The sequence below is a fragment of the Passer domesticus genome, chromosome 31 (genome assembly GCF_036417665.1).
Source record: "Passer domesticus isolate bPasDom1 chromosome 31, bPasDom1.hap1, whole genome shotgun sequence".
NCBI lineage: Eukaryota > Metazoa > Chordata > Aves > Passeriformes > Passeridae > Passer > Passer domesticus.
This window is the reverse complement of record NC_087504.1, coordinates 2,167,143-2,194,294: the sequence shown is the minus strand read 5'-3', so window position 1 is coordinate 2,194,294 and position 27,152 is coordinate 2,167,143. Positions and strand designations below refer to the sequence as shown.

The 27,152-nt window shown below is 66.4% G+C and overlaps 4 protein-coding genes across 5 annotated transcripts; all 4 read left to right on the top strand.

Moving 5' to 3' along the window:
• The first annotated feature begins 2,495 nt into the window (after positions 1 to 2,495).
• LOC135287967 (tubulin alpha-1A chain) lies at positions 2,496 to 6,512 on the top strand. Its single transcript, XM_064401237.1, has 4 exons — positions 2,496 to 2,656; positions 4,294 to 4,516; positions 4,599 to 4,747; positions 5,356 to 6,512. Exons 1-4 carry the CDS (start codon positions 2,654 to 2,656, stop codon positions 6,334 to 6,336), a joined length of 1,356 nt encoding a protein of 451 aa, XP_064257307.1. The 5' UTR covers positions 2,496 to 2,653; the 3' UTR covers positions 6,337 to 6,512.
• Positions 6,513 to 9,492: 2,980 nt separating this feature from the next.
• On the top strand, positions 9,493 to 13,744 carry TUBA1B (tubulin alpha 1b). Its single transcript, XM_064401236.1, has 4 exons — positions 9,493 to 9,650; positions 11,405 to 11,627; positions 11,710 to 11,858; positions 12,573 to 13,744. The coding sequence occupies exons 1-4, from the start codon at positions 9,648 to 9,650 to the stop codon at positions 13,551 to 13,553; spliced, it is 1,356 nt and encodes a 451-aa protein (XP_064257306.1). The 5' UTR covers positions 9,493 to 9,647; the 3' UTR covers positions 13,554 to 13,744.
• A 618-nt stretch (positions 13,745 to 14,362) lies between these two features.
• LMBR1L (limb development membrane protein 1 like) lies at positions 14,363 to 19,887 on the top strand. Of its 2 annotated transcripts, none has more exons than XM_064401232.1 (17): positions 14,363 to 14,563; positions 15,975 to 16,059; positions 16,347 to 16,383; positions 16,527 to 16,666; positions 16,761 to 16,864; positions 16,934 to 17,060; positions 17,159 to 17,227; positions 17,384 to 17,448; positions 17,585 to 17,660; positions 17,769 to 17,855; positions 18,058 to 18,134; positions 18,217 to 18,294; positions 18,387 to 18,460; positions 18,565 to 18,655; positions 18,850 to 18,916; positions 19,006 to 19,167; positions 19,256 to 19,887. In XM_064401232.1, the coding sequence occupies exons 1-17, from the start codon at positions 14,492 to 14,494 to the stop codon at positions 19,312 to 19,314; spliced, it is 1,470 nt and encodes a 489-aa protein (XP_064257302.1). In that variant the 5' UTR covers positions 14,363 to 14,491; the 3' UTR covers positions 19,315 to 19,887. The 2 variants fall into 2 exon arrangements, with proteins under 2 accessions (XP_064257302.1, XP_064257303.1); XM_064401233.1 differs by having other exon boundaries at positions 14,364 to 14,563; positions 17,772 to 17,855.
• A 1,664-nt stretch (positions 19,888 to 21,551) lies between these two features.
• DHH (desert hedgehog signaling molecule) lies at positions 21,552 to 25,019 on the top strand. The gene is given in 10 exon segments (XM_064401286.1): positions 21,552 to 21,716; positions 21,719 to 22,012; positions 22,950 to 22,958; positions 23,405 to 23,629; positions 23,631 to 23,658; positions 24,209 to 24,510; positions 24,512 to 24,529; positions 24,531 to 24,746; positions 24,748 to 24,789; positions 24,791 to 25,019. Coding segments are annotated over 10 exon segments (1,245 nt in total). The 5' UTR covers positions 21,552 to 21,698; the 3' UTR covers positions 24,884 to 25,019.
• The last annotated feature ends 2,133 nt before the right edge of the window (positions 25,020 to 27,152 follow it).

Below are 27,152 nucleotides of genomic sequence, written 5' to 3'. Positions count from 1 at the left end.
GTCCCAAAGATGGTGCCCCACCCTTGGGGTGAGGAACTGGGAGTCCCAAGGACAGTGGGGTGAAGCACTGGGGGTCCCAAGGACGGTGCCCCTTCCTCAGGATCAAGAACTGGGGGTCCCAAAGGTGGTGCTCCACACTCGGGGTCAGGAACTGGGGGTCCCAAGGACAGTGGGGTGAAGCACTGGGGGCCCCAAGGATGGTGCCCCACCCTCGGGTCAGGCACTGGGGGTCCCAAGGATGGTTCCCCACCCTTGGAATCAGGCACTGGGGGTCCCAGGGATGGCGCCTCACCCCCAGCCGAGTGGGGGTCCCAGGGATGGTGCCCCACCCTTGGGTCAGGCACTGGGGGTCCCAAGGACAGTGCCCCAGCCTCAGGATTGGGAACTGGGGGTCCCAAGGATGGTTCCCCACCCTCGGGTCAGGCACTGGGGGTCCCAGGGATGGCGCCTCACCCCCAGCCGAGTGGGGGTCCCAGGGATGGTGTCCTTACCATGATGACAAGGCCAGGCAGTGGTGGGAAGCCGGCCTTGTCTGCCTGCAATCCCCCGCCCACCAGGCCCCAGGATGGATGTTGGGGAAGGGGGATACGAGGGGGGTCCCAGCCCGTCTCCTAGCAACCGGTCTCCTAGCAACCGCGCCGGTTGCCTGGCAGCAGCGGGTGCGGGACGTGTGGCTGTCCATACCCAAGGAGATGGGAGGGGGCTGGGGGTGCCAGCGGGGCTGCAGCACCCAGTGCCCCCCGCCCTGCACCCCACAGCACCCACCGGGGCTGTGCCACCCCTGCCCCACGAGGCTCCTCCCGCCCTCAGCTCGGGGCAATAGGGTGGGGGGGGCTCTGCTTAGCTTGGAGAGTGATCCCTGAGTGAGGGGGCTACTGTGAGCCCCCAAAACCCCCGGTTTGGGGACACCATGGGGACACCCTGGCAGGCTCCACACTGCTGCTCAGCACTTGAGGCTGTAGGGGGACAAAGGCAGGAGGCATTTCCCAGGCAGGGATGGACTTACAGTGGGGTCAGGGCGGGGGGCTGAGCTGCTCTGGGGTCAGGGTGCCCCAAAACAGATATCTGCCACGGGGACCAGCCTGGTCTGAGCCAAAATTCCTGGTTTTTCTCTACTCAGCAAAGCCGGGGCCACCTGGTCCTTTGTTCTGGTGGGCGATGCCCAAATCCCATCCCCTCTTTGTCTGCAGCTCTGCAGCCCCAGCAGCACCCCAAAAACAGGGCACCCCAGGGGCATGGGGGTGGCAGTGGGGACACGGGGCTGGCAGAGGGGACACGGGGATGGTGGTGGGGGCATGGGTTGGGCAGCAGGGACGTGGGAACCTTGGTTCTGCCCAGAAATCTGCATCATGTGGGAAACACCGGGAAAAAAAACAGGGATTTCTCAGCGGGGGGGGCATCCCGGCAGCTCCACCTGCAGCAGCTGGGGCCATGCATGTGGTGGGTCACTGAGCCCCCCAGCACCCCCTGGCATGGGGAGACGACTCCCACCCTCTGTGGGCTTTGCAAGAACAAACAGGAGGGGGAAATCCCCCCCCAGGAGTGGGAAATCCCAGGGCTTTAGGGCTGGTGGCTCGGGGGGGCTGCAGCAGATGGAGGGGTGGCCGGGGGACGCGTGTCCCGGTGTCCCAGCTGTGTCCCAAGCACCAGCTGCTGCACAGCAGCTGCTGCTCTGTCCGAGCCCCCAGCCCAAAACTGCCCTGGGGGGTTTTGTCCCCTGTGTCCTCCCGCTGTCCCTCACCCCCCCACCCCGGCCCTGCTCGTCCCCAGCTGCCCGGGGGGATGAGTCTTTGTCCCCAGGCTGGGCCCCGCAGCGCTGGCTCCCACTGCCCGAGCAGACAAAGAGGCGCTGGAAGGGCTGGGCAGGCAGGGAAGGGGCCGGGACAGGCACAGGGCCATGGCAGGGACACGGCTCAGAACCAGGGCACTGTGGCACGGCCAGGGATGGTGACAGCGTCCCTTGGGATGGGCACAGGGCTTGGCCAGGGATGAGAAGTGTCCCCGAGGATGGGGACCAGGGCGTGGCTGGCTGGAAATGGGGGCCAGAGTGTGACAAGGGATGGGAACAACGGGATGGCCGGGGACAGGGACCAGGGTGTGGCCGGGGATAACCGGGAGCTCGGGCAGCGGCCAGACAAGGGGGAGGGCTCCATCACCGGGGATGGGCACCAGGGCCGTGTACCGGGAGCCCCGGGACCCATTCGGGGCAGAACGGGAGAACGGGAAGAACGGCGGGACTTGGGAAAAGGTGTCCGTGGGGGGATGGGGACCGTGGGATGGGGACCGTGGGATGCGGACCCGAGCGTGACCGCTGGCTCAGCCGAGACCGGGGACCGGGGCGTGGCAGGGACGGTGCCAAGGACACAGCCGGGGCCCCTCCGGCGGCGGGCGGGAGGCGGCGGCGGGGCCGGGCCGTGGCCGCCGCAGCCCCCGGGCCCCCCCTCCCGCACCGCCCGGCCTTTGTCTGCGGCTGCGGGGGGGCATTACCTCATCCCGGGCGACCAATGGCCGCCGCTGCCGCCGGCCCCGCCGCCCCCCCGGGCCCGCCCCGCCGCCGCTATAAAGCCCCGCACCGAGCCCCGCGCTCCGCCGCGCCTCTTACATCGACCGCCTCAGCGTCGGGCTGTGAGACCGCCCCGGACCGACCGCCGCCATGGTGAGGGGGTGCGGGGGGGTCGGCACTTTGTCTCTATTCCCACGATCCCTGTTCCCCGTTCCCGGCCTCATCCTTCCCTCCCCCGGAGCCGTGGTTTTCCCCGGTGCCAATCCCCACCCCTCCCATCGTAGTCTCCGGTTTTTATCCCCCGTCTCGCCGTTGTTTCTGGTTCCCACCCCCCCCCCCCCCCCCCGATCTCCATTCCCGAGGGCTTTTTGTCCGCCCCTCCCGGGATGAGCTCTCGGCGCCGGGGCTCCTCCCGCAGCGGGCGTGGCTCCCGTTACACCGAGTGAAATGTCCCTCCCGGGACCCAGCCCCGAGTGTCCCTCCGGTTAAACGGGCCTGGAAGGGTCTTCCTGCCTCCCCCGGGACTGAGCCCGCAGCGGGCGTGGCTCCCGTTAAACCGAGCAGGACGGGACCTCCAGGACTTAGGACTAAGCCTCCATAGGGCGTGGCTCCCGTTAAACCGGGCACGATGAGACCCCCGGGAGGCAGCACTGAGCTTCCATAGGGCGTGGCTCCCGTTAAACCGGCCAGGATGGATCCCTGGCGCTGATCCACGGTACCGCACCGGGCGTGGTTCCCATGAAACCGGGCAGGATGGGACCCCCGGGACCGACCCCCGAGCCTGAACCGGGCGTGGCTCCCGTTAAACCGGGCAGGATGGGATCCCCGGGACCGAGCCCCGAGCCTGAACCGGGCGTGGCTCCCGTTAAACCGGGCAGGATGGACCCCCGAGGCGCAGCACTGAGCTCCTGTCGGGCGTGCTATTGTTAAACCCGGCAGGATGGCTCCCGGGACCGAGCCCCGAGCCCGAAGCGGGCGTGGCTCCCGTTAAACCGGGCAGGATGGGACCCCCGGGACCGAGCCCCGAGCCCGAACCGGGCGTGGCTCCCGTTAAACCGGGCAGGATGAGTCCCCGGAGCTAAAGCCGTACTGGGCGTGGCACCGGCTGAAAGGGGCAGAATCGGGACCCCCATCTTTCGGTACCGAGCCACTGTCCGTCCCTGGGCGTGGCTCCCGTTAAACCGAGCAGGACAGACCCCCTTTTCCCCCCCGGCCCCGGTGCTGAGCCCTCAGCCTGCGCTGGGCGTGGCCCCGGTATAGTGAGGCAGAAAGTGTCCCGGGTGCGGGGTGGGCAGGGCGGATTGACCCCCCCTCAGTGCTGAGCACCCCATCCCGCACCAGAAGTCGAGGCACGGCAGGATGGGACCCCCGAGTCCCGCACTGGGCGTGACCTTGCTTCGAGTGGGGCTCGGGTGGGCAGGAGGAGCCCACGGTGCTGAGCCGCCCTGGGGCTTTGCCGGGTCTCACCAGGGCAGGGTGGGGCAGGATGGGAACCCCGGGGCTCCCTGTGTCACCCTGGGTGCAGCCCCAGTCGCTCAGGGCAGGATGAGCCACAGGAGCTGAGCTCCCCATCCCCCACAGGCAGGGGGCCAGCAGTGATGGGCACAGGGCAGGATGGGACCCTCTGCACTGAGTGCACCCCCAGACCCCGAAAAATGGGTGTGTCCAGGCAGGGTCTGACCCCATCCAGCTTTTGGGAGAGCCCCTCCCCAGCTCGGCGACAGCGCTGGGCTGGTGCCACGGCTGGGGAGGGGGACAAAAGAAGTGACCCAGGGTGGTGTGCCCCGCAGCGCGAGTGCATCTCCATCCACGTGGGCCAAGCGGGCGTGCAGATCGGCAATGCGTGCTGGGAGCTGTACTGCCTGGAGCACGGCATCCAGCCCGACGGGCAGATGCCCAGCGACAAGACCATCGGCGGGGGGGACGACTCCTTCAACACGTTCTTCAGCGAGACGGGCGCCGGCAAGCACGTGCCCCGGGCCGTGTTCGTGGACCTGGAGCCCACGGTGATCGGTGAGGGCGCGGGGGGCGGCCGGCGGGGCGGGCGCTGGCGGCGGGCGCTGGGCGCTAACGGGGCCCGGGGCTGTCCCCGCAGACGAGGTGCGCACCGGCACGTACCGGCAGCTCTTCCACCCCGAGCAGCTGATCACGGGCAAGGAGGATGCGGCCAACAACTACGCCCGCGGCCACTACACCATCGGCAAGGAGATCATCGACCTGGTCCTTGACCGCATCCGCAAGCTGGTAGGGGCACGGGGGGTGCAGGTGGCGGGCGAGGACAAAGCCTCCATTCTGTGTCGCTCTCCCTTCCAGACTGGCTGGGCTGGGTTTAGATTTAATTTATTAATTAATGTTAATCCCGTTGTGCAGTGGCTGCCATTGGCCGGCAGCGGGACGCGGCGCAGCTGGAGCTGGAGCGGCTCCACAGCGCCGCAGCCCCCGGGCGCTGCCGGTGCTGAGCTCGGCAATTCCCTCTTTGTTTCCACTTGGCTCCTGACATGGCCGAGTCCAGCTGCGTGTGCTGGGGACAAGCAGCCCCGAGCCAGTCCCTCCCAGAGTCATGTGGCCACGACAGTTCATGGTCAAACTTGTTCCCACTCTGCTGCTGAGCCAGTGGCAGTTCTGCACTTTGAGGTGCCCCTGAGCATTGTCCCAGCCCAGAGGCCAAGCAGCTTCCCTGGGTGATTCACCGTGAGTCAGTGGGTAACAGATGGAGTCACCAGTGCCACCCCGTCCCCCATCTGGCTCTGCTGCTGGAAAGCCCCCAAATGTCCTTGTGAGGCCACGGAGAGGAAGGAGTAGCTTCTGCTGCCTGCAGTAAACATGCCTCCCCACCTCGTCTCTCCTCACAGGCTGACCAGTGCACAGGGCTGCAGGGCTTCCTGGTGTTCCACAGCTTTGGCGGTGGCACCGGCTCTGGCTTCACCTCCCTGCTCATGGAGCGGCTCTCTGTCGACTACGGCAAGAAGTCCAAGCTGGAGTTCTCCATCTACCCGGCCCCGCAGGTGTCCACGGCCGTGGTGGAGCCCTACAACTCCATCCTCACCACCCACACCACCCTGGAGCACTCCGACTGTGCCTTCATGGTGGACAACGAGGCCATCTACGACATCTGCCGCCGCAACCTGGACATCGAGCGTCCCACCTACACCAACCTCAACAGGTTGATAGGCCAGATCGTGTCATCCATCACGGCCTCGCTGCGCTTTGACGGAGCCCTGAACGTCGACCTGACAGAGTTCCAGACCAACCTGGTGCCCTACCCCCGCATCCACTTCCCGCTGGCCACCTACGCCCCGGTCATCTCTGCTGAGAAGGCTTATCACGAGCAGCTCTCAGTGGCCGAGATCACCAACGCCTGCTTCGAGCCGGCCAACCAGATGGTCAAGTGTGACCCTCGCCACGGCAAGTACATGGCGTGCTGCCTGCTGTACCGCGGGGACGTGGTGCCCAAGGATGTCAACGCCGCCATCGCCACCATCAAGACCAAGCGCACCATCCAGTTTGTGGACTGGTGCCCCACTGGTTTCAAGGTTGGCATCAACTACCAGCCGCCCACGGTGGTGCCCGGGGGCGACCTGGCCAAGGTGCAGAGGGCTGTGTGCATGCTGAGCAACACCACGGCCATCGCCGAGGCCTGGGCCCGCCTGGACCACAAGTTTGACCTGATGTACGCCAAGCGGGCGTTCGTGCACTGGTACGTGGGGGAGGGCATGGAGGAGGGCGAGTTCTCGGAGGCCCGCGAGGATATGGCTGCCCTGGAGAAGGATTACGAGGAGGTGGGGGTGGATTCTGTGGAAGGGGAGGGAGAGGAGGAAGGGGAGGAATACTAAACTCCCAAGGGTGCTGCTGGAACAGGGAACATAAACTAGTTGAAGGCCCCGCGGGGTCTGTAGCAGTGTGTGCACCGCAGTCTGTCCTGTCAATGGTCTGTGCTTCAATGGAAAAGTCTGTGACGGACTCACCCGTCCTCTCCTGTGGGTCTGAATAAAAAGCATTCCCTGTCTTACCCTGCCTCTGTGTCTTCACTCCCTGTGGCGATGTCCCTGCCTGGCTTTGATGCTGTCCCCACCAGCACATGACGCGGCCCTGCAGTCCCTGTGTGCGCCCGGGGTCTCCTCCCTGTCCCCGAGCGTGTGCTGGGGGTTGTGGTGAGCTCAGCACTCTGCAGCCCCCCCAGACTGATCCTCCCAAACCCCTGCTCCTCCCTCATCCTGGTGGGCTCAGTGTTGTGCCCCCACCCCAAGGGAAGTGGAGAGGCTTGGGTTTTCTTAGTGCCAGGAGTCAAGTGAGCCCCAGGTAAGCACATTGGGGGCCTTTAACTCCTCAGGGTGGGCTGGGGATGCCTGAAGCCCCCCAGTCTGGCAGAAGTCTTCAGTGTCTCTCCTCTTCCTGGGCAGGGAGGGGGCTGCATTGCCCTGGGGGTGGGGAGGGGATGCTCTGCCCACCACAGTGGGATTGCTGGGAATGAGGGCTCTCTTCATCCAGCCCGTGTCCTGCAGTTCCTCCTGCTCTTTCAGGGATGAGGAATTGGCCCAGCCACTGAGGGGGAGGGGGAAATGTCATAGCAGCCCCCTTGAATGGGGGGAGCCTCTCCACCCTCCCTTTCCTCTCCTTTTACCCTGTCCCTCACGGCTCCACGCAGGGATAAATAATGAAGGGGAAGTTGAACGCAGAGTGAAACTCGAGCGGGTGCTGCAGCTGGGGGGACCCCTGGGACCCTCATTTGTGGGGTGCACCCCCCCTCTCCTGCACGATGAGCTCAGGCCAAGCTCCTCGAGTCCATCAGCTCCTGGGAATTTGTGTTGTCAAAATAACTCCTTGATTGTAAGGAACGGCCTTGGGGAGTAACTTTTTTCTGAAGGACAACCCGAGTGCGACAACGTGTTTGATATCAAGCTTTGAAAGGAAGTTGCAAATTGTAGCCAGGATAGAAAATCAGGATGACTAAACAGCCAACACTTGCAGTGTTATAACCAGCAGGGTCTGAGTGAGCCCCCCTGAGTTCACCCAGACCACAGCAGGCAGCAGAACTCTCAGGGACGGTGAACTCACAAATCTGGGATTCTCAGAGGATGAGCAGAGCTTGGGCTGATCCCCCAGAACTCGGGGCTCAACCCTTGGCTTGTTGAGAAGACACAAAGGCACTGATGGCAATACTGAACTCAAGGTGGATTTTTCACAGGTATTTACACCCATACTTGCTGTTCAGGTATGTGTGTGTGCAAGGGTGAATATTCTGTAGCAAATGTTGCTGTCAGATTCCTTCTTAAGTGCTTTAGATTCATAAATAAAATAGGCCTGTGTGTTACTGTTGTGCCTATAATAAATTTTATATGAATATTTTGATGAATTATTGAAATTAAGCTCTGGATTAAGTGCTCTTAAGCCTTTAGGCTTAAACTGTTGGTTAAGCCCAGGGCTCAGTTTGACAATGGGGCAGGGGGTCCACTCTGTCCCTTCTGACTCAGTGGGAAAATCTGAATTATTATTCCATTTTATCGTTTTTTTTCCTATCCCCAGCCTCCCTTTGGGTGATTTTTGGCCAAATCCAGTTTTACACTGATCGATTTTAAATTTTAGCCCCATTTTCCTCCGCCGGCTTTCACTACTGAGTCACGGAGGGAAGTCACCAGCGAATGTTGTCGCACTTTCACTTTAACATCAAACCTGCTTTTGGGCGGTTTTTTAGCCACCCAAAACACTTCCTAACACCATTCCAGAGCTGACGCGATGCACGGGGAATTCGGGAGGGGCGTGTGGTGTGTAACGAACCCCCCCCTCCACGGAACACCCATTCGATAAACAGAACCGGCAGCAGCACTTCCAGGACCAGCTGCCCCCCAAGTTCCACCCGGGACCCCCACGCTGAGAGCCTGGAGCGGGCAGCTCGAGGGGGGGAGTGGAGAGCAGCCGGTTCCTGCCCGGTGGAACCGGAGCAGCCATGCGGCCAGCCAGGCAAATGGCGGGGAAGCCACGTCAGCGCTGCAATGCAGCTGCGGCGGATGCTGCCGCCGGGCCGGCCCCGCTGGGGCTCGGCTGCACCGGTGACCCCGGTGTGGGGCGGCTCCGGTGCGGCGGGAGGGGATGCGGACCCCCCCCCCCGACACCGTGTCTCCCCCCGCCCGCAGAAGCGGCCGCTGGGTTTTCCGCAAAGCTCTTGGCAAAACAGGAAGGCGGATTATTGGGTGCAAATAGCTCCGGGGATTAGGTGGGGGCTGGGGATGCCCCCCCCCGACACCCCCCGGTGCTTTCCGCGGCTACACAGCCGGGCACGGAGCTGCGCCGCGTTGGGGGGCACGGTGGCACCCCAGCATGTCCCCTGGTTTATGGTGACCCCCCCCCCCCAGTGCTGCGGATATGGCTGAGACAAACCCCACCCTGAAAAGGGGGGTCCCACCACCCCCCCAGTGTGCGGACCCCCCCATCGCGGTGGGATCCAGGAGGGGCTGGGGGGTGCAGATGGACTTGGGGGTTTTGGGGCAGGCTGCAGATGGTCTGGGAGGGACCCCCGGGGTGCAAATAAGCCGGGGCTGGGGGGGGGGGGGGGTGAGCGGTACAGATGGAGCAGAGAGGGGGGGTCCGACCAGAGAAGCCGATTAACAACCGGGGGGCGGCGGGGGGCAACACCGGGCGCGGCAGCACGTGCGGCCACCCCCCCCCCTCCGCATGTCGCAGTTTTCCTCCGCAGCGGAGCCGCACCGGGCGGGAGGGGCGGCGGAAAAGGGGGGGGGGAGGGCGGGAACGGCTGCGCCCCCCCCCTCCCCACCCAACGCATTACCGGGGGGTCAAAGAACCGCAGGGAGGTCAGACCCCCCCCCGTACCCCGCATTCCGCACCGGGGGCCCTTCTCAAGCCGAGGGGGGGTTGGAGGGGGCTGCACCCCGCGGCGGGAGGGTCCCCGTTTGTCCCCCCCCCCCAAAACCCCGCAGCGCGGAGGGCGGAGGAGGCGGAGCGCGCCACTCGCCTCAGCCAATCCGCGGTGCCAGCGCGTTGATGGACGGGCGCTGCTGCCAATGGGAGCGCGGGGCGGGGGCGCTCGGCCCGCCCCCCGGGCCGGTATATAGGGGGGCGCCCGGGGGCGGCGGTAGCTGGTACTTGCGTCGATTCCTTGCTTGTCGGGACGAGTAACCAAGCCGCAGCCATGGTGAGGGGAGGGGGCTGGAAAAATACGGGGGGACGTGCCCAGGGCATGGCAGGGTAAAGGAGGAGCAGGGCTGGATGTGGGGGTGCGGGGGATTGCGGGGGAATGGGTGCGGAGGAGAGGAGGGGGAAGGAGTGGCGGGGGGGAGACTTCGGGGGGAGGGAAATAGGGTGGAGGGGTCTAAGGGTGGGGGGCACCGTGTGGGAAAGTTGGGAGGGGATGGGGGGTACGGCTGGGGGCGTGGGTGGGCAGAGCAGGGGATGGGGGCGTTGAGCAGGGATAGAAGATGAGGCCCTCGATGGAGGGAGCCCCATGGGGGGGGGTCACGGCGCTGCTGGGGTGGTCGCACGTGGTCTCCGGTAGCCCCCCGGTGGGGGCGGGGCCAGCCCGACCGTTACCGTTCCCGCGCGCGGGAAGGCGCGCGGCGGGGGCACAGCCCCGCCCCCCGCCAGGGGCACGGCCCCGCCCCCCCAACCGCATACTCACCCCCCCCCAAAAATCCAGCCCTGGACCCCCCAAACCTCACCCCCCCACCCTAAGCACGAAATTCCCTGTTTTCTCCGCATCCGAGCCGTGGGCTGGTCCCGCTCCATGATGGCTCCTGGGGGGCTCCTGGGGGGCACCCTCGGCTCCAGGTCCCCCCCAAAGCCCGGGCTCCGCGGAATGCGCGGAGCAGCTGGCGCGGGGCAGGGAGCGGCCGGGAATGTGCGCGACCCCCCGGGGGTGACGCCACCGGCCCGTCCCCGCGGTTTCGGGTCAGCTGCTGCGCTCTGAGCTTCCTCTTCCTCCTCCTCCTCCTCCCGGCCTCGCCCTGCCCAGGCGGCCCGGCTGGAAAATGTCCTCCCTGGGCGCCATTTGGGAGCAGGTGGTGGCAGCTGCGGGGTGGTGGGACCCCCAGAGGCTGCCCGCAGGTGGCCTGCAGGCTGTTCCCAAACACGGATGGCACCCCACGGTTCCCTCCTCGGACCCTGGGTGGCCCCAGCGAAGCTCAGCCACTCTTTGGGGTGGCGCTAGGGCACAATTGGGGTTCGGGGGTGCTGAGCTTGAGCCCCTGTGAGATCCCTTCATCCCCCTGAGGACAGGGTCGCAGCCCCCGGGAGGGGTGGGATGGAACCCCCGGAGCTGAGCACACTCAGGGAGACATTTCCTGATATATGGGGGTGTCCCTTTCCACATCGGAGCCAGGGATGGAGGAGATTGGGAATAGTGGGGAACAGCAATAACCCTGAGCAACCCTAATTCCTGCCTCTGTGGGGTGTGTAGGGTGAAGGGCACCAAGTGGTGGAGGGTCTCAGCTCCTGGGGAGGGGGAGCAGGATGGGACCAGCACAGCTAAGCACAGTGGGTGCACCCGGGCAGGATCTGGTCCCTCCACACCTCCCTGGGTGTCTCCAGCTGGAGTTTGGGGTGATGCTGGGTCAGCCCTGCACCAGCCAGGGCACAACCAGGGTTTGGGGGGCTGAGCCTGTGCCCATCATGTGCTCAGTCCCTCAGTGGGGAGGGGCAGGATGGCACCCCCAGAACTGAGCACTGCGGGGTGTGTAGGGTGAAGGGCACCAAGTGGTGCAGGGTCTGAGCTCCTGGGGAGGGGGAGCAGGATGGGACCAGCACAGCTGAGCACAGTGGGTGCACCCGGGCAGGGTCTGGCCCCATCCAGCCTTGGGGAGAGCCCCTCCCCAGCTCGGTGCCAGCCCGGTGGGTGCCAGGCTGGGACAGAGAGGGGACAGAAGAGGTGAGCCAGCGTGGTGTGCCCCGCAGCGCGAGTGCATCTCCATCCACGTGGGCCAAGCGGGCGTGCAGATCGGCAATGCGTGCTGGGAGCTGTACTGCCTGGAGCACGGCATCCAGCCCGACGGGCAGATGCCCAGCGACAAGACCATCGGCGGGGGGGACGACTCCTTCAACACGTTCTTCAGCGAGACGGGCGCCGGCAAGCACGTGCCCCGGGCCGTGTTTGTGGACCTGGAGCCCACGGTGATCGGTGAGGGCGCGGGGGGCGGCCGGCGGGGCGGGCGCTGGCAGCGGGCGCCGGGCGCTAACGGGGCCCGGGGCTGTCCCCGCAGACGAGGTGCGCACCGGCACGTACCGGCAGCTCTTCCACCCCGAGCAGCTGATCACGGGCAAGGAGGATGCGGCCAACAACTACGCCCGCGGCCACTACACCATCGGCAAGGAGATCATCGACCTGGTCCTTGACCGCATCCGCAAGCTGGTGAGGGTCCTGGGGGGTCTCACCCTGCGGGGGATGTGGGGACAAAGGGAAGCTCCAGGTGTCCCTGGGCAGGCACAACCCCTGTTGTGCCTCCAGGATCTGGATGGATTTGTTGTGGGTCATGTGTCAGCCTGCAGCACATCCTGGCTCCCTATGGGGTCTGGATCCTCTAAGTGATCAGGATCAGCACCCTCCCTTCCCCTTGACCTGAATGCCTTTACTCAGTGTTCTACAACCCCAACAGCACAGGATGTGCACCCTGAGCATGGCATGTTCCAGAGGTGTGATAGGGCTTGTGGAATTGTGTCATTTCTGTCCCTGGGAAAACCTTATTTCATCCCTTTTTAAGGTCATGTGAGGTTTCTCCTTGATCTGGATGCTGATCCTGCTTGACCAACTGCTTATGAGCAGCTGTGCTGAGTATTTAACTCTTGCTGGGGCGGCTCTAGGGGATTGCCCCTTCCCTCAAGCAGATTGCCGGGGTCATAGGAGGAAGCAGCTTTAGGGAAGGGGCAGTTAGGGGGCCCTTCTCCTGAGGCCAGGTCATGCTGAATCATGGTGCTGTGGCTGGAAGTGGAATGGACAGAGGTGTCCCCAAAAGTCTGAGAATTTTGGGGGACATATGTGTCTTTCTGGGCAAATCAGCAACTTCATTAACAGCTGAAGTTCAGAATTCTGACAGTTTGGTCTTGTTTTCCCCTTCCCTCCTGACAGGCTGACCAGTGCACGGGGCTGCAGGGCTTCCTGGTGTTCCACAGCTTTGGCGGTGGCACCGGCTCTGGCTTCACCTCCCTGCTCATGGAGCGGCTCTCTGTCGACTATGGCAAGAAGTCCAAGCTGGAGTTCTCCATCTACCCGGCCCCGCAGGTGTCCACGGCCGTGGTGGAGCCCTACAACTCCATCCTCACCACCCACACCACCCTGGAGCACTCCGACTGCGCCTTCATGGTGGACAACGAGGCCATCTATGACATCTGCCGCCGCAACCTGGACATCGAGCGTCCCACCTACACCAACCTGAACCGCCTCATCAGCCAGATCGTGTCGTCCATCACGGCCTCCCTGCGCTTTGATGGAGCCCTGAACGTCGACCTGACAGAATTCCAGACCAACCTGGTGCCCTACCCCCGCATCCACTTCCCGCTGGCCACCTACGCCCCGGTCATCTCTGCTGAGAAGGCTTATCACGAGCAGCTCTCGGTGGCCGAGATCACCAACGCCTGCTTCGAGCCGGCCAACCAGATGGTCAAGTGTGACCCTCGCCACGGCAAGTACATGGCGTGCTGCCTGCTGTACCGCGGGGACGTGGTGCCCAAGGATGTCAACGCCGCCATCGCCACCATCAAGACCAAGCGTAGCATCCAGTTTGTGGACTGGTGCCCCACTGGTTTCAAGGTTGGCATCAACTACCAGCCGCCCACGGTGGTGCCCGGGGGCGACCTGGCCAAGGTGCAGAGGGCTGTGTGCATGCTGAGCAACACCACGGCCATCGCCGAGGCCTGGGCCCGCCTGGACCACAAGTTTGACCTGATGTACGCCAAGCGGGCGTTCGTGCACTGGTACGTGGGGGAGGGCATGGAGGAGGGCGAGTTCTCAGAGGCCCGCGAGGATATGGCTGCCCTGGAGAAGGATTATGAGGAGGTGGGGGTGGATTCTGTGGAAGGGGAGGGAGAGGAGGAAGGGGAGGAATACTAAACGCTGGGTTCCTTCTGTCACTGTCGCATGTCCACGAAATGTCTGCTTCAAACACTTGAGCTTCCTTGTGCACTTCGTGGGGTTTGGCCCCGTGGGCTCGGCCAGGGATATGCTGCCCTCTCGGATGTGATCATGCAGATTTTCCATGTGTCTGTACCGTGTCTGTGAATAAAAGGCTTTAAGAGAACCTACACTGTGTCGGATACAAACCCTCTGTGTCAGTGCCCGCTCTCCCCCGGGCCGCCTGGCCCCATCCCATGGGAACAGACTGTCCCTATTGTCTGTGCCCAGTGAGGCAGCTGGCATGGCCCTGCTGTTACCCGAGCTGCCCAGCCCATCCCTCCCCTGCAGATCTGGGGGGGTGAAGCCCCCACATCGCTGGCTTCCACAGGGTGGGGCCTCACCCTGGGTGCCGCTGTGCTCCTTCATGAGCTGTCTCCGATCCCCCCCCGGGTGGCCTTGCTCGCCGAGTGCCCCCAGCGCTCGGGAGCCCAGCCCAGCCCCCCGCTGCTCTCCGTGATTACCGCTCCCGGGATTATCCGCGTTCCGGGATTATCTCCCTCCCTGCTCCTAATCCCGGGGGGCTGCGCTGGGGCGGCGCGCCCGTGGGAGCGGCGGGCGGGCTCAGCCTATCAGCGCGCGGCGCGCCGCGCTCCCACCAATGACCTTCGCCTCATTCAAGCCTCGCAGCCAATAGGCGGCGGGGGGCGTGACCTACCGGCCTCTTTCACCCCCGGGGAGCGGATACTTTGTAACGAGGAAAGGGGCGTGGCTAAGAGGGGGCGGGGCCAGCGCGGCGGCGCTGGGCCGGGACCGGCGGGACCGGAGCGGCGATTCCCGGCGGGACCGGAGCGGCTGGGCCGGCGTGGCGGTACCGGCCTTGGCGTCCTGCCCCTGCCCTCGGCAGCCCTGCCCGGCCCTGCCATGCTGGCCGCAGAATGGCCCCTGTGGAGCAGGACGCGCTGGCCGTGCGGGAGCAGCTCTTCCACGAGAGGGTCCGCGAGTGCATCGTGAGTGTCCGGGCGGGGAAGGGGCTCGGTGTGGTGGGGAGAGCTGGGAGGGCGGCTCGCAGCCTTCCGTGGGACCATCGGGATCGCCGGTGGCAGCTCCACGGCCCGGCTGTGGCAGGGCTCCACACCCCGTGCTTATCGGGGCCGGGGCCGGGGCCGGCGGGGCTGCGTGTGCCCGGCAGATAGCGGGGAGCCAGCGCTGGACCCTGCCCAGCCCCTGCCGCGACCCTTCTGCCCCTCCAGCAGTCCCGGCTGCGCTGCCGTCGCGCTGGGCCGTGCTGGTGTCAGAGCCGGGCCAGCCCCATGCCAGGCTCCCGGCTCTGTCCCTGTCCCCAGGCCGGCAGGGAGGGGACAGCTGGACCCTACAGAGCTCCCTAAACCTCGGGTACCGCACAGGGACACAGCTGGGTTTGCTCCTCTGTTCCTGCTGCCACAGGCTCAGGGGTGGGGATGACATGGATGTCCCGGTCCTGGCATCCCCTGAGGGCCTTGGCGCGGCAGCCCAGTGGGCTGTGACTGGCAGTGCCAAGGCTGCCTTGCCACAGCCACATTCGGTGCCTACAGGCAGGAGCTGGTGGCCAAAGCCTGGCAGCTCAGCCCTGGAGCCCCCCAGACCTCCATTCCAGGGAGCTGCACCCCAGCAAGGAGCCCCTGGCTTGGCACACAAAACTCACTTAACCCAATTTTATTGGGTGCAGGAGGAGTTGGGGGTAGAGCATTGTTCTGTGGGGTACAGCCCGTGGCAGGAGGGAACAGTGGCCTGAGACCCTTCACTGGGTGGGAGCAGCAGCAGAAGGACCTGCTGGGTACTGCCCTTCTGGGCCAGCTCTGGGGGCTCCCTGCCACCCCACGGGCAGGCCCTGGGCACCCCCGGGCGGGCAGAAGGGAGGTGCCACAGCTGCTCCCCGCTGCACCCGTGCCAAGGTGGAGGATTCAGGCGACCTTTCCTCACCCTGACGCGTTCCCGGCGGGATGAAAGGTCGCCGTGTTCCCTCCCCGGACATGGCCTGCGCTGTTCCAGCGGGGGCAGCAGGGACACCGCAGATGTCCTTGGCGCCTGATTCAAGGCTGTTCTCGTGGCTCTGCCGGCAAGGCCAGGCCTGTGGGATCGGGCACTCCAGAGATGTCCCACGGGGTCACAGATTTGCCAGCACAGGCTGGTCCAGACCTTCTTGGGTGGGGTCTCAGCCCCCTTCCCCCCAGCCTGGGTGCTGTGCCAGCTTGTGGGCACCCGTGTGTGAAGGCTGGGTGCAGTCCCCATGGAACAGATAGGTCTGAGCACACGGGTGGGGTGTAACCAGGACCAGGAGTGGAAAAACAAATAGGGTGGAGCTGACAAGCCCCAGGGCTGGCAGCATCACTGAGGTAGGAGAGCTGCCCTCAGGGCATGCCCACACTCCTCTGCCCGCAGATCTGTGCCCTGCTCTTCGCCAGCCTCTACATCCTCTGCCACTTCATCATAACCCACTTTAAGAAGCACACGGATTTCACAGCAGGTAAGAGAGTGGGAGCTGCCGGAGCCAGGCCCTTGAAGCCTCCTCATTCAGCCTCCCCAGGGTTCCTCCTGTTCCTCCATTGCTTTTGGCCTCCCCCAGCAGCCCCAGCCCCACCACAGCCTGATTGCCCTGACACCAACTGCTGCCCTAGGTGGGAGCAAAGCCAGAATTCCCTGGGAGGATTTCTGTCGGATTTGGAGTGGGGAGAACGTGGGCAGGGGGAGGCAGCGATGCTCTGGGCAGCCCTACCTCCCCCAGTCCTTTGCTTTGGGATTTTGTCCCTGCAGTTCACGATGACGAGGATGCTGCTGTCAACAGGATTGCGTAAGTTCCTGCCCGTCCCCTTCCCTGGTGCTCGGCCTCTTCCTCAGCCAGGACAGAGTGTCCCGTGGGTGCTGGTGATGCTGGGGGGCAGAGCTGGGCTGTGACACGCAGAGGAACCTTGACCCTGCTTGTCCCTGTGGCAGGCTGGGGCTCTGCACCTTCACCCTGGCTGTGGCACTGGGTGCTGTCCTCCTCCTGCCCTTCTCCATCATCAGCAACGAGGTGCTGCTCTCCTTCCCCCAGAACTACTACATCCAGTGGCTCAACGGGTCCCTCATTCATGGTGGGTGCACGGGGTGACCCTGGGGTGCCCCCAAAATCCGTGGGTCAGGGTTGCCCTGCCTGGAGCTCACCCCATGCTGTTCCCCCTTTTCCAGGCCTCTGGAATTTGGTTTTCCTCTTCTCCAATATGTCCCTGGTCTTCCTCATGCCCTTTGCCTACTTCTTCACCGAGTCAGAGGGGTTTGCAGGATCCAAGAAGGTGGGTGGTCCTTCACTTGTCCCCCCTGTCCCCCCTCTCTGTGAGTCCCTGCTGACCCAGCTCCTGCAGGGCATCATGGCCAGGGTGTACGAGACCTCGGTGGTGCTGCTGCTGCTGACGCTGCTGGTGCTGGGCATGGTCTGGGTGGCCTCTGCCATCGTGGGCAACGACGCTGCCAGTCGCCAGTCACTCTACGGTGGGTGAGCCGGGCTCTGCCTGCTCCAGGACCAGACCCTGGCACTGAGTGGAACAAGGGGTCTCTGGTGCCATGGCCTGATCCTGCTGTCTCTGCAGATCTCTGGGAATATTATCTGCCCTACCTCTACTCCTGCATCTCGCTTTTCGGTGTCCTGCTGCTGCTGTGTAAGTTGTGCCCCCGCAGTTGAGGCCCTGCTGGTGCTCCGTCCAAATGGGGTCTGGAGGGGCCGTGGCTCATGGCTGAAGCCTCCAGGATCCTTCTGAGGGTGTGGGGAGGGGTAGGAACAGGCACCCCGTGTTCAGCCTCTCCTCCCACCACAGTGTGCACCCCCTTTGGCCTCTCCACCATGTTCACTGTCACTGGGAAGCTGCTGGTGAAACCCCGGGTAAGGCCTCACCCCACAATCCCTCTGCCCAGATTTGGGGGTGACTGCCCCCAGGGCTGCCTGGTCACCCACCGCGGGCACGGGGAGCCATTCACACCCCCCAGCAGCCACTCTCAGGCTCCTCATCCTCCCCCAGCTCCTGGAAGACCTGGATGAGCAGCTGAGCTGCACGAGGTTTGAGGAAGCCGCTGTGTCCCACAGGATCCGCTCTGGTGGGTGCTGCTGCTTGGCAAAGGGGGAGCACGGGGTGGATTGGGGGGCCCTCTACCCCACCCATAGGAGCCTTCATCCCCCGCTGAGCCTCTTGGGTCTCTCCCCAGCAGGCAAAGCTTCCTGCTGGCTGAATCTGGACATGGAGATGCTGCAGGAGCAATTCTTTGCCATCCGGAGCAAGAGGCGGAAGCTGGGTGAGGAGCCTGGCAGGGGGAGGGACACTGGGTGCCCTCCAGCCTGGCACTGGGAGCACTGGTCCCTGGCAGCCCATGCTCTGTGGAGGGAGGGTGGCTGGGAGATGGGCTGGGGGCTGTTTGGCACTTTGGGACCCCCTCAATCTCCTGCCCTGGGGTTGGAGCTGTGCTCCCCTCTCACCTGGGCACATCCTCCCCACAGAGCTGCGGCACCGAGCATCGCCCTGGCAGAGGAACCTGGGCTACCCCCTGGCCATGCTGGGCCTCCTGGCACTGACAGTGAGTGACCGTGGCCTCCCAGGGGAGCTGGGGGTTGTCCCCGTCCTCACCAGTGCCCTCACGCCCTCCCTGCTCCTCCCAGGGCATCTCTGTGCTCATTGTTTGCTTCCACGTCCTGGAGCTGCTGCTGGACGATGCCGCAATGCCACGGGGCATCCAGGTACCCGGCTGGGGGCATGGGACAGCTCAGGATCATGTCCTTGACTGCACTGGGGACATTCCTCCCCAACCTGCTCCCTCCTCTTCCTGCAGGACGCATCCCTGGGCCAGGTTTCCTTCTCCATCTTCGGCTCCTTTGGAGCTGCACTGCAGGTTGTCCTCATTTTGTATCCTTCAGGCGGGCACTTGTGTCCCCAGCGCCGTCCCCAGTGTCCCCAACACTGTTCCCAGCGCCAGCCCATGCTGTTTTCCTCCTTAACACTCCTTGCAGCTACCTAATGCTCTCCTCTGTCGTGGGCTTCTACAGCTCCCCCCTGTTCACTCGGCTGCTGCCGGAGCGGCAGGACACCCCCCTCACCAAGGTGGGAGCAGCAGGACGGGGCTGGGGGCTCCTGTGGGGGTGCAAGACCCTTCTCCCCACAGCGTGTGTCCCTGTGCAGCCCCCACGTGGGAGGACAGTGCCAGGCAGGACCCCCCAGTGGTTCCCTGGCAGTCTGGGGGGTTCCCTGCAGCAGCACTGCCCCCCAAACCTCCTCCTCCTCCTCCTCCTCCCCAGATCATTGGGAACTGCGTCTCCTTGCTGGTGCTCAGCTCAGCACTGCCCGTCTTCTCCAGGACACTGGGTGAGCCTCCCAGAGGGATCAGGGTGACGCCTGCATGGGGGTGGCCCCAGAACTGGGGTGCCCTGACCAGTGTACCCCACCCTGTGCAGGGATCACCCGTTTTGACCTCCTGGGGGATTTTGGCCGCTTCAACTGGTTGGGGAACTTCTACATCGTCTTCCTCTACAACATGGGCTTTGCTGGGCTCACCACGCTGTGCCTGGTCAAAAGGGTGTCCTGGGCAGTGCAGGCCGAGCTGATCCGTGCCTTTGGTGAGGACAGGGACACGGGGACACGGCGGTGGCTGCCGGGGTGTCCTGTGTCCCCCCAGCCTGGCTCTCACACTCTCCCTGTACCCAGGTCTGCACAAGCTGCCGCTGCCCGTGACGCGCTGCCGGACCCGCAGCAAGCCCTGCTAGGGCTGGGGGGACAGGGACGTGTCCCCCCCCTCACTGTGGTGGCCACCGGGGTGGCTGCCAGCCGCAGAGCTGGCCCTGATAGCTCCCGGTGCCTCAGAGCCCCTCAGGGAAAGCTGAGACACCTTTGGGGGTGCCCCCCCTGCTCTGTCTCAGCTGTTGTGCTACTGAGCCTTGGCCTTGAGCCACATCCCCAAGGGGAGCGGGGTCCCCCTGAGGCTGTGCTGGCTGCAGCCCCCCACCCCTATTTACATACCTCGTCTAACAATGGCCAGGACCCCCCCCGACCTCCCCTGGCTGCTCCCCCGGGGTCTGGCTGAGTTTTAAATGCTGTCCTGATGCTGTGGGAGGGGGTCCTGTGCCCAGAGCCACTCCACACTCCACCCCTCTGTCACTTGGGGGCTGCAGGGGGACACTGGCTGTCCCCTGCCCACCCCGAGGTCTTTGGGGTCCCTAATAGGGAGGCCTGGGGTGCAGGGGACAAGTCCCCCCCCTCCTGTGATGAGTATGTCAGGTCTCTGTTACAACAGAACTTGCTTGGAGAAATAAATACTGACTAGTTTTTATATAAAAATACTCGAAAATCTGGGGGTTTTATTCCTCCCAAGGGCAGGGCCGAGGAGGAAAGGGGCAGGGGCGGGGTGTCCCTGCCTTGGGGGGTCACAGTCCTGCCCCTCCTTATGGCCCCTATGGGGCCATTAATTAACGCTCTTCCTGGTTGGGGTTAACGAGCTTCTTCCAGGCAGGGCCACGGGGCGAGGGCTGAGCTGAGGGACCCCGGGGGTGTTGGGGGGCTCCGAGTGCCTTCGGGGTGAGGGGCAAAGCAGAGCCTTCACCTCCTGGCACGGAGCGAGCGGAAACTGCCCCGGAACCGGCCCCCACCCATCCTGCCCCGGCTGGGGCCGAGCCAGGCCGCCCCCCGCCCCTCCATGGCGGGGGTGGGGGGGCCCAGCCCCCCCCCCGCCCCCTCCCGCGGCTGGGGCCGAGCAGGAAGCGCAGGAAACCTGCTTTATATTGCAGGAAATGAGGCCATCGGTGCCCGCGATTTCCCCGCGACCTGCTCCCCTCCCAGCCACCCCGGGCTGGCACCGGGGCTGCGGGGGAGCTCTGGGGGGCCGGGACCCCCCCTCCAACCTTCCAGCACCCCGCTGCTGCCTCCCGCCCTCGCCGGGGCCCGCAATGCCCTGGGGGGCTTTGCACGGGAGCGCGGGGGTCCCGGTCCCGGTCCCGGGGTGCCCCGCTCCTGGAGGCACTGTGGAGCCGGGTGCCAGTCCCGCAGCCCGGTGCCAGTCCCGGAGCAGCCCAGCCCCGTCCTCGGCGGTGCCTGGACCCCCGGTGCCACATCCCCGGTGCCGCTCCGGGGGTGTCCCGGTCCCGGGGCGCGGAGGGGCCGGCCGGGGCAGGGCAGCCCGGCGGGGGCGGCCCCGGGGGATGTGGCCGCCGCTGCCGCCGCCGCCGGGGGCCGGCTCCGAGGCGGGGCCCGACGGGGCTGCCCAGCGCCGGAGCCGAGCGGCCGCGGTGGGGGCAGCCCGGCCGGGGCGGCTGAGGGCGGCGCACGGTGCCGAGCAGCACCCGAGGCAGCCGGTACCGGGGGCTGGGACACGAACGGGGACCGGGACCGTGGGTCGGAGCGAGCAGAGGGGACCGGGGTAGCGCCAGGGAGCGGGGCACGGGAGCGGGGCTGTGCCAAGGGCACGGAGCAGGTGCGGACACCGGCGGCGCAGCCTTAGAATAACGAGGGTCCCCGGTGCAAGGGACAGCGGGCGAGAAGAAGGACCGGGACTGGGGAGAGAAGCGTCCCCGGTACCAACAGGCGGTGACTGGAGAGGTCCCGGGGACCAGAACCGCGGCGTTTGGATAAGCGGGGGTTCCGGTACCGGAGAGCGTGGAGAGGAGGCGGCACCAGAGCGCGGGGTTTAGACGGGAAGGGGGAGCAAGACTGAGATCCCGGTGCGGTCCCGGGGCAGCCTTAGGAACCGGGTGCCAGTGCCAGGGCAGTGCCCGGAGCTGGGTGCCGGTGCCCGGTGCTGGGACGCCGTTCTGCCAGGGCTTTCCCTAGGCTGGGGCTGTGTCGGGGACTTCCCGGGACCGGGGGTGCAGGCGAGGGGGTGCTGATACCGTGGGCGCGCAACCGGCGGCGCTCCGAGTGGTGGCGGCACCGGCGGGGGGGGGTACGGGGCGGGGGGGTGGTCAGCCGTCCCGAGCGGCCACGGATCCCGCAGCAGCGACGGGACGTGGGTGTGAGAAGGAAACGGAGCCGACCCGCCCCTGGCACCGCGACCATCTAAAAGCCCCGGGGCCGCCACACCGGGACCATGCCCGCCCCAGCCGCCCGTGCCCCCGGCGACTGAGCGGGACCCGCGGAGGCAGCGGGCCCGGCGGGCGGGATGCCCCGGTGGAGGCCGCCTCGCCCTCGTCCTGGCTCGGGCTCGCCGCCTCCCTGCTGGCCGCGCCGGTGCTGGGCTGCGGCCCGGGTCGGGGCCCGGTGGGGCGGCGGCGGCTGGGGCGGCGGCAGCTTTCGCCCCTGCTCTACAAGCAGTTCGTGCCCAACGTGCCCGAGCAGACGCTGGGGGCGAGCGGCAAGGCGGAGGGCAAAGTGCTGCGGGGCTCGGAGCGCTTCAGGGAGCTGGTGCCCAACTACAACCCCGACATCATCTTCAAGGACGAGGAGAACACGGGGGCGGACCGGCTCATGACCGAGGTGGGGGCTGCGCCCGGCCCGGCCCGGTCCGGCCTCGCTCCCGGGGGCGCGGGGGGCGGCGGGGGGGATGGGCGGGATCACAGCGACCCTCGACAGGGCTCATGGACCTTTCTCAGTCGGCACCGACGCGCTCAGGTCTCACGGAGCTCTCCCGGTCGCCACCGATCGTCCCGGGGCTCACGGGTGCTCCCGAATGGCACCGACCCTCCCCGGGAGCACGGAGCCTCCGGGGGCGCTGGGGTCCCTGCCGGGGCCGCACGGTACCTCGCCCCGGTGCCCCGCTCCCTTCTGTTTCTGATTCGGGACCGTCGGGGATTAACGGGACGGGACGGCACCGGCGGCACGAGGTACCGGCGGCTCCGCTCCCCCAGCGCCGCCGCGCCCCGGCCCCAAGGACAGCGCGGAGGGGGAGGCCCCGGTACCCCCCTGCTCGGGGCGGATCACGGGGGCGGCGGGAGCCCGGGACGCGCCGCGCGCCCGCCGGGATGCTCACGGTTGCCATGGCGAGGGGCGGCCCCGCGGTCGCCATGGCGACGGGGGGATGCTGCGAGTGGTCCAGGCGGCGCCGGCAGCTCCCGCGAGCCGGGACGGCGGAGGGCGGCGGGGCCGGGGCGGCGGAGCCCGGCGGAGCCGCGGGCGCGGAGCCGGCCCGGGGTGCGGGTGGCTGAAAGGGCCCTTTGTGGCCGCGGCGGCATTCCCGGGGCCTGAGGTCAGCTCCGGGCTGGAAGGCGCCTATTGTGGCCGGGCCGGGCCGGGCCGGGCCGAGCGCATTCCTGCCCCCCCGCCGCTGCCGCCCCCCCCCCACCCCGGGCACGGCCGCCCCGGGCCCGCGCCCCGCACTGCCGCCCCCGCGGCCCCGCGCTCCCGGGAGCCGCTTTGTTGAACGGGGGCGGGAGGGAGGGGGGCACTGGGGCACCGAGGGACGCTGTGACCTCAGCGGCTCCGGGTGGGACGGGGAGAGCTCCCACCCCTGCACCCCACTGCTGTTGGCGAGAGGGACCCCAGAACCGCCCGGGACCCCCGGCTCTCCCTGCCAGCCCAGACTCGGGGCTGGTTCAGGGTCAGCTGCCCCCAGCTCGGCTTCACAGCCCCCCCAGCAGGTTAATGAGTCACGGCCGTGGCCGCGGGGAAGGTGACACCGTCCCGGTGCCCTTCCCGGTCCCTTGCCTGTTCTGCCCGGCTGCCCGTGCTCCACCACGGGACCCCGGGGCACGTTAACGTTCAACCCGCATCCAGCCGGGGGGGCAGCTTGGCCCTGACTCCCTCTGCACCCCGGGGGGGGCACCCCACCTGCCCCACAGCACCCCCTTTGGGTCCCTCCAAGCCCTGGTGTCTGTCTGTCCCTGCGTGTCGTGGGGAGGGTGACGCCGGTGTCCCCACAGCGCTGCCAAGGAGCGTGTGAACTCGCTGGCCATCGCGGTGATGAACATGTGGCCGGGGGTGAAGCTGAGGGTGACAGAGGGCTGGGATGAGGACGGCCACCACCTCCCCGACTCTCTGCACTACGAGGGCCGGGCGCTGGACATCACCACGTCCGACCGGGACCGCCACAAGTACGGCATGCTGGCACGCCTGGCCGTGGAGGCCGGCTTCGACTGGGTCTACTACGAGTCCAAGGGCGCACATCCACGTCTCTGTCAAAGCAGGTACCACGCAGAAGGGGCTGCCAGCAGGGCAGGGGCTGCCATGCCCATAGACATCCCTGCTGACCCCCCTTGACGTCCTGGATCCGTGTGGGATTATTGCTCTGGGTGGTGTCTGGCCCCAGCCCGGCTCCCCTGGTTTACCTGGCACCCCTGATTGGCAAAAACTTCACTTTCCCCTCCAAATTTTGGCCAGATGGAGACAACCTTGTGGCTCAGCTCCTGGTGAGGGGAATAGCAATGCAGCCCCCAGCCCCAGAGCCCCAAAGTTGCCCCAGCCAGCAGCTGCCATCCAGTCGAGAAAGTGCCAATTGACAGAAAGTGAAAATGGCCATAAATGTCACCGTTGGAGCCCGGAACAAAGGGCGTCAGTGCAGGGTGGACAAAGGGGCCCTGCAGCATTCAGGAGCCGCACGCAGGAACCGGGGGAGCTTTGCAAAATACCCGCTTTGTTCCGGGGGTGCTCTGGGGGGTCCGGGCCTTTGCCGTTTCCCCTCTGGAGGTGGAGGTGGCCCGGTGGGGGACACCACCAACTCTCTCCATCCCCTCCCAGATAACTCGCTGGCCGTCCGCACCGGCGGCTGCTTCCCCGGCCACGCCACCGTGACGCTGCAGAGCGGCGAGCACCGGGGCCTGGCCGAGCTGCGCCAGGGCGACCGCGTGCTGGGCGCCGAGCCGGGCGGGCGCCTGGTGCCCACCGAGGTGCTGCTCTTCCTGCACCGGGACCTCGGCCAACGCGCCTCCTTCGTGGCCATCGAGACGGCCAGCCCAGCCCGCCGGCTGCTGCTCACCCCGTCCCACCTGGTGTTCGCCGCCCGCGGCGTGGGCAACGGCTCCGCCGCCTTCCTGCCCGTTCTTCGCCCGCCGCGTGCGCTCCGGGCGACGCCGTGCTGGCCCGCGGGGCCGGGCGGGGCAGGGGGCTGCGCCCCACGCGGGTGCTGAGGGTCTCTCGGGAGGACGGCGTGGGGGTCTTCGCCCCGCTGACCTCGCACGGCACCTTGCTGGTTAACGGGGTGCTGGCGTCCTGCTACGCCGTGCTGGAGAGCCACCGCTGGGCGCACCGGGCGTTCGCGCCGCTCCGCCTCTTCCACGGGGCTCCTCTCGCTGCTGCCAGCCCGCCCCGAGGTGGGCAACGGGGACCGTGCCGGAGGTGGGCATGCACTGGTACTCCCGCCTGCTCTACCGGCTGGCCGGGGGCGTGCTGGGCCACGAGGCCCTGCAGGTTTAGGGGTGAGCACCCCCCGTTTCTGGTGGGTGCTCCAGCCCCCGGGCACCCCTCGGAGCTGGGGAGGAGGGACAGGGGCACCCCCCGGTGCTGTGGGGAGGTTGGGGCTCAGCACTGCCCCGGGGCACGGGGTGGCACAGGGGTCTGGCTCTGTCCTAAAGCCCCCCAGACCCCCCCTGGTATTTATTGCTTTATTAACCACTGCGCTGGGGCTGGGGTTGGTGCCTGGCAAACCCCAGCCAGGCAGCACCAGACCCTGCCCTGGGGCCAAATCCAGCTGGGGGGGGATGGCAAAAACCCCCCCAAAACTGAGCACTTGGAGGCAGTTCCTGCCCGTCCCCCTGCTCTGGGTCTGTCCCTGTCACCCACAGTGTCCCTGCACCCCTGGGTGGCTGGGTGGGTGTCTGCAGTGGGCACGGGGTGTCTGCCACGGGCACCCGTGCCAGGTCCACGCTAACCACGCTAACTGCTAACCCGCCCTGCTTGAGAGTTTTATTTTTCTATTTATAAATGGTAATATAAATGTCCCCCATGCCTGCCTGCCCCGGCAGCGGGCTCACCCCCATGGGGCAGGGGGCAGCCTGCTTTTAACCACTTCAGTTTAAAAAACAAAAAAACAGCAAAAGAAATACTACTATTTAATTGTTTGGGAAAATAAAGAAAGTCTATGGCCCTATTGGAGCTGTGGTGTCTGGAGGGGCTGGAACTGACCATCCAGGGGGCCTGGGGGTCCTTGGGGCTGGAGTATCCCAGGGTCTGGGGGTCACTGGGGTGGGGGTCAGGCATCCTGAGTAGCAGCTGGGGTGTTTTGTGGGCATTGCAGGGGGCTGGGGGATCCCTGGGGGTTTGGCATCCTGGGGGTGTCCCTGGTGCTGGAGTAGGGAGTCCAGTTCTCCCTGGCCTTTCTGGTGCTCAGTTGGGCAAAAAACTCATTTTCCCCTGCGAATTTTGGCCAGACTGAGATAACCTTGTGGCTCAGCTTCTGGTGAGGGGAACAGCAATGCAGCCCCCAGGGGTTGGGGTGTCCCCAGGGGGTGTGGGTCCCTGGGGGTCCCTGAGCTTGAGTCGGGCATCACCAGAGGCTGGGGATCCCTGGGGCAGGGGTCAAACACCCCGAAATACCCGCGGGGGGCTGAGGGTCCTGGTGCTGGGGAGGCAGCGATGGGGAGCAGGAGCGGTTTGGTGGCTGTGGGTGTTCCTGGGTGTCTCCGGGGCGGGGACAGGTGGTGGGGGGGATGGGGGGGGGGATGGGGGGGGTCAGGACCAGGACACTCCCCCCCCCCCCCCCCATTCCGTTCACACGCGCGACCACCACGTGGCCACGGCCCTTCCCTCCGTTTTCATGAATGGGAGCGCCCCTCCAGCCAATGCGCATGCCGCGGCGTATAAACCCCGCCCCCTCCGCCCAGCGCAGCCAATGGGAGCGGGCGGGCGGTGTTGTGGTCACGTGCGGCCGCCGCTGTAGTGGCGGCGGCCCCGCCCCCCGGCACGGCGGGTGCTTTATTGTGCTGTTTGCCGCGCCCGCCCGCGCCGGCCCCGCCGAGTCCTCATCCTCCTGTACCGAGCCCTCGTCCTCGGTTACCAGAGCCCGGCTCCGTGCGGGGGGACACGGCCTAGGGGTGTCCTGCCCTCCGGGGGTCCCGGCCCGGGATGTTCTGCCCTCCGGGGGGTCCTGCCCGGGGGGTTACGTGACAGCGGGGCTGCTCCTCTGGGGATTACCGGGAACGGCGGGTGCACCGGAGTGGCTCAGCACGGCGGGTCCCCACCCCCAGCTGGGGGTTTGGGGCCGGTTTCAGCCTGGGCAGCCTCGCCGGGACCCGTGTGGCCGCGGGGGCTGTGTCCCCCGGAGCCGCACCGGGAAGGAGTTCCCGTTTTCCCGTCCCTCCGGTGGTACCGGGACCACCCAGCCGTGTTGTTTCCCCCCTCCCCCCGGTAAAAACCTCCCTGCCCCACCGTTCGCGGAGGGCTGTGAGCTCACCGTGGCGAGCAGGAAGTCCCGGGTGGGTGGGTGGGGGGCTGCCTGCCCGGCGTCTCCCTTCCCCATGCCCCTGTGGGACCCCAGGTGACGAGGACAGACGTGTCCCCACTTTGTGGGGGGTGGCTTGTGGCCCAAAAACCTCGTGCTGGGGGCCTGAGGTGCCCCTGGAATGAGGTGGAAGAGGGTCTGAGCCTTTGGGGGTCCCAGGCAGCCCCCCCCGACCTGGCGGTGGTGGGCAAGGAGGGGTTCCCCCTGCAGCTGGGGCAGTTTGGGGGGGTCCGGGGGTGTTGTGGG